General features: G+C 48.3%; 1 protein-coding gene across 1 annotated transcript; it reads right to left on the reverse strand.

The window, feature by feature from the left end:
• Positions 1–2,062: 2,062 nt before the first annotated feature.
• Positions 2,063–2,878, reverse strand: LOC138364542 (spore coat protein SP65-like). The gene has a single exon (XM_069324197.1). It carries the CDS (start codon positions 2,876–2,878, stop codon positions 2,063–2,065), a length of 816 nt encoding a protein of 271 aa, XP_069180298.1.
• Positions 2,879–5,469: the final 2,591 nt, after the last annotated feature.

The raw sequence follows: 5,469 nt of genomic DNA on the forward strand, positions 1-5,469 counted from the left end.
TTTGGCCACTCTAAAGAGGCTGCGACTTTCTCGAAGGCTGCGAAGAACTTCGACACTTCCTTCTCGTTGAACTTCGGGACCATTTTGATGTTCCTTACCGGATCGAAAATACTTGTTCCCGTTGTTTGCCTCCCACCACCTAATCGCAATACTTCTAGCTCATGTTGTCTCTCTTTTTCTTTTTCTTCTCTCTCTCGCTCTTCTCTTTCTCGTTTCTCTTCTCTTTCTCGCTCTTCTCTTTCTCGTTTCTCTTCTCTTTCTCGTTTCTCTTCTCTTTCTCGCTCTTCTCTTTCTCGTTTCTCTTCTCTTTCTCATTTCTCTTCTCTTTCTCGCTCTTCTCTTTCTCGTTTCTCTTCTCTTCTTTCTTCTCGTTCTAATTCTAAACGCCTCATCGCCATTTCTTTATCTTTCATCTCCATTTCTTTATCTTTTAATTCTCGTTCTAATTCTAATTTCTTCCATTCTATCTCGCGATTTATTTCCAAGGCACAGCAATTTGACAGTTAGCAAGCTTATATTCAGCTCACCTGCATCGCTGTCAATGTCACTGCCCTTATCTTCCTTTTCAGTGGAAGCTACTTCTTCACTTTCTTTTGTACTTTGTGCCTCACTTTCTTGTTTCTCCTCGGCCTTCAAATGCCGGTGAACCTTGGACAAGATCTCCACATGGGAATCACTGGCACGTATCTTGATCTCCAGGTAGGCACTTACTAGTACAAGTTCCTGTTTTCCCAGATATTTTAATCTGGCAAGACAGTCCTCCCTGTTCAGAAAGGCCTGAACGTCGTCCAGATCGTCGATGGTCGCTTTTTCTGCCATTGTCACTTAGATGGAACACTAGCACTTAACACACCGCTTTCACTTTAGCACTTAACGCACCGAGCACTGTTCTACGTCAATATTGCACTTTATCGCACCTAACACCGCACTTGCCAATATTGCACGTAATTACACCGGGCACCGCACTATGCAATATTGCACTTAATCACAGCGAGCACCGCACTCTACAATATTGCACTGAATCACTCCAAGCACCGCACAGGACGTATGACGTCCTAATAGTCACACACAGGGGGAATTATTTACAGTGATTGCGCCACTTCACCCCTGTCAAACATACTTGACAAGGGGTCGGATCCCGCTGGGGATGCCAATTATGTTACGGCCCTACTGGGGCGTAACCGGGTTCTTTTCTGATGTTATTAGAATTTGGGAATCCGGCCCCAAGTTATTAGTGGCTTTCAAGGGGTGTGTTCCGTAACACAAGTAAATTAAAGGGAAAAGGATACAAACTGCACTAATTTAAATATATAATTACCACCACCAATAAATAAATATCTCACAGTCACTTGCTGGGTCTATAACTACACTTATGTACAATAACTTGTCTTCCTCCGAAGACTCAGGATGTTTCACGGTGCTCACGATGAGTAGCCCTGGTTCTCTTCTTTGTGGCCCACGATGAATCCTTCGATTCTCTAGGCGAATCTACCCTGGCCACAGGCCAGCCAAATCACTGGGTGCACCGTCGTGGAGGCCCTCAACCACAAATCCAGCCTGTAGCTGGCAGGTTCCAATCAGCTCCTGCTGCGTAGGCCACTCCACGACCGATACTAGGGTTGCGAGCCCTAGGCAGGAGCCTCGTGTGATTCCACAGATCACTCTCCTCACCACAGTGGCTAGTCTCTTTCACCAGTCAACCCCCAGGTACGACGATTCATCAACTCTGCCACGTCACAGGCAGGCTAACACTCTCAGCAGTGTTCATCCGGGAACAACTCACAGCTTCTGCAGCAAACATGTGGAGAGACTTTGGCTGCCTTGGGTAGACTGCCCATCATCCAATCCAGCAGTCCCAGGTCGACTCTGTAATCAGACACGTCATCAGTACTAGGGACACCCTAGGGTACCTCACTTACGGGCTTAGACACAAACGCCCACCTATCCACTCATTAGATGGCATTGCTGTCTAAGCGTCACCTCACCAGAGGTCAGCAGCGGCTATGTCACGAGCTGATTAGGACGGGAAACCAGCCCCTTTGGCCGGTATATCTCGTCCTCACTAGATGGCGTCGTCCATTCGGAGGGAAGTTTCGGGAGCTGACCCACAGATGGCGTTGTTGTCACTGCTCCGTGCTCGGACGCTGGACTCGGGTCCGTAACACACGCTAGTCACACCAGTCACGTCAGTCACACCTGTCACACTAGTCACACCAGTTACACATGTCACATTGGTCACACAAGTCGCACCAGTCACGCTAGTCACACTTGTCATGCCAGTCACGCCAGTCACACTAGTCACACCAGTCACCCAAGTCACGCCAGTAACATTTGTCACACCAGTCAAATCAGTTACGCCTGTCACGCAAGTCACACCTGTCATACCAGTCACGCCAGTCAAACCAGTTACGCCTGTCTCGCCAGTCACACCAATCACGCCAGTCACACCAGTCACACCAGTCACACCAGTCACACTGGTAACACAAGTCACACCGATCACACCAGTCAAATCAGTTACGCCTGTCACGCAAGTCACACCTGTCACACCAGTCACACCAGAAACTTCAGTCACACCAGTCACACTGGTCACACCAGTCACACCAGTCAAACCAGTCACGCCTGTTACACCAGTCACACAAGTCACAGCTGTCAAACCAGTCACACCAGTCATACCAGTCACACCAGTCACGCCATTCACACAAGTCACACCAGTCACACCAGTCACACCAGTCATACCAGTCACTCCAGTCACACCGATCACGCCAGTCACGTCGGTCACACCAGTCACACTAGTCACCCAAGTCACGCCAGTAACATTGGTCACACCAGTCAAACCAGTTACGCCTGTCACGCCAGTCACACCTGTCATACCAGTCATGCCAGTCACACAAGTCACACCAGTCACGCCAGTCACACTGGTCACACCAATCACGCCAGTCACGCTGGTCACACCAGTCACGCCAGTCACACCAGTCACACCTGTCACACCAGTCACACCAGAAACATCAGTCACACCAGTCACACTGGTCACACCAGTCACACTCGTCACACCAGTCACACCAGTTATGCCAGTCACGGCAGTCACACCAGTCACGCCAGTGACGCCAGTCAAACCTGTCACACCAGTCTCGCCAGTCACACTGGTCACGCCAGTCACACCAGTCACGTCAGTCACCCTTGTCACACATGTCACAGAGAGAGAGAGAGAGAGAGAGAGAGAGAGAGAGAGAGAGAGAGAGAGAGAGAGAGAGAGAGAGAGAGAGAGAGAGAGAGAGAGAGAGAGAGAGAGAGAGAGAGAGAGAGAGAGAGAGAGAGAGAGAGAGAGAGAGAGAGAGAGAGAGAGAGAGAGAGAGAGAGAGAGAGAGAGAGAGAGAGAGAGAGAGAGAGAGAGAGAGAGAGAGAGAGAGAGAGAGAGAGAGAGAGAGAGAGAGAGAGAGAGAGAGAGAGAGAGAGAGAGAGAGAGAGAGAGAGAGAGAGAGAGAGAGAGAGAGAGAGAGAGAGAGAGAGAGAGAGAGAGAGAGAGAGAGAGAGAGAGAGAGAGAGAGAGAGAGAGAGAGAGAGAGAGAGAGAGAGAGAGAGAGGAGAGAGAGAGAGAGAGAGAGAGAGAGAGAGAGAGAGAGAGAGAGAGAGAGAGAGAGAGAGAGAGAGAGAGAGAGAGAGAGAGAGAGAGAGAGAGAGAGAGAGAGAGAGAGAGAGAGAGAGAGAGAGAGAGAGAGAGAGAGAGAGAGAGAGAGAGAGAGAGAGAGAGAGAGAGAGAGAGAGAGAGAGAGAGAGAGAGAGAGAGAGAGAGAGAGAGAGAGAGAGAGAGAGAGAGAGAGAGAGAGAGAGAGAGAGAGAGAGAGAGAGAGAGAGAGAGAGAGAGAGAGAGAGAGAGAGAGAGAGAGAGAGAGAGAGAGAGAGAGAGAGAGAGAGAGAGAGAGAGAGAGAGAGAGAGAGAGAGAGAGAGAGAGAGAGAGAGAGAGAGAGAGAGAGAGAGAGAGAGAGAGAGAGAGAGAGAGAGAGAGAGAGAGAGAGAGAGAGAGAGAGAGAGAGAGAGAGAGAGAGAGAGAGAGAGAGAGAGAGAGAGAGAGAGAGAGAGAGAGAGAGAGAGAGAGAGAGAGAGAGAGAGAGAGAGAGAGAGAGAGAGAGAGAGAGAGAGAGAGAGAGAGAGAGAGAGAGAGAGAGAGAGAGAGAGAGAGAGAGAGAGAGAGAGAGAGAGAGAGAGAGAGAGAGAGAGAGAGAGAGAGAGAGAGAGAGAGAGAGAGAGAGAGAGAGAGAGAGAGAGAGAGAGAGAGAGAGAGAGAGAGAGAGAGAGAGAGAGAGAGAGAGAGAGAGAGAGAGAGAGAGAGAGAGAGAGAGAGAGAGAGAGAGAGAGAGAGAGAGAGAGAGAGAGAGAGAGAGAGAGAGAGAGAGAGAGAGAGAGAGAGAGAGAGAGAGAGAGAGAGAGAGAGAGAGAGAGAGAGAGAGAGAGAGAGAGAGAGAGAGAGAGAGAGAGAGAGAGAGAGAGAGAGAGAGAGAGAGGAAAAGAGAGAGACAGAGGCAGATGGCGAGGAGGATGGGGGTATAAGGTGCTACCAACAGTGACGTCATGGTTTCTCTCCAGGGCTTCCTCTAGACTCCCACAGTGTATCGTTCACTGCGCGTCTGCAGTGTCCTTCCCTACAGCTCCTGACACGTGGCGGCCTAACTTATCTGAGACATCTATCACCCTGGTGGAAACGGACAGAATCTTCAACATTATAGGTCTTGCCATCACACAACTACAAAAACATGACCGGAAATATCATTATAATTCAACACAACCAATAACGGAGCATTGTTGATGAATATATGTGCATTTGAAGAGTGTATATGTAATGAAGGCAAGTGTGAGCAGACACAACATGTGGGTAGAGTGACTGGGGCGGCGGGCCACCTCAACATAACACCATATCAAGTGTTCCTGTATTCATATAGTGTTTACAGAGTTCAGCATATCTCAACCACAGCAGGGTGAATGTCAGTCAATATGGCACATTCTACAATATAATGCATGTTTTCTCTTTCACAAAGTTGACATATGGTGTATTCGACACTTTCACAAAGTTGACACATGGTGTATTCGACACTTTCACAGAGTTGACACATGGTGTATTAGACACTTTCACAGAGTCGACACATGATGTATTCAGCACTTTCAAAACGTTGACACATGATGTATTCGACACTTTCACAGAGTTGACTCATGGTGTATTCGACACTTTCACAGAGTTGACTCATGGTGTATTAGACACTTTCACAGAGTTGACACATGGTGTACTCGACATATTGATTTTGAGAAAGCTGCCAGATACGACTGTATCACAGGCGTATTCTGGACACTATTACATCACAGTGCATAGTTCTTGCTCTATTAGTTCAATATATGCAAGTCTCCTGACGATATTTATCAAAATGTTTCATGTTACAACTTTGAGGTCTTTGCAAATTTGTTTGGTCAGTATGATTTTC

The sequence above is a fragment of the Procambarus clarkii genome, chromosome 13 (assembly GCF_040958095.1).
Source record: "Procambarus clarkii isolate CNS0578487 chromosome 13, FALCON_Pclarkii_2.0, whole genome shotgun sequence".
Lineage (NCBI taxonomy): Eukaryota > Metazoa > Arthropoda > Malacostraca > Decapoda > Cambaridae > Procambarus > Procambarus clarkii.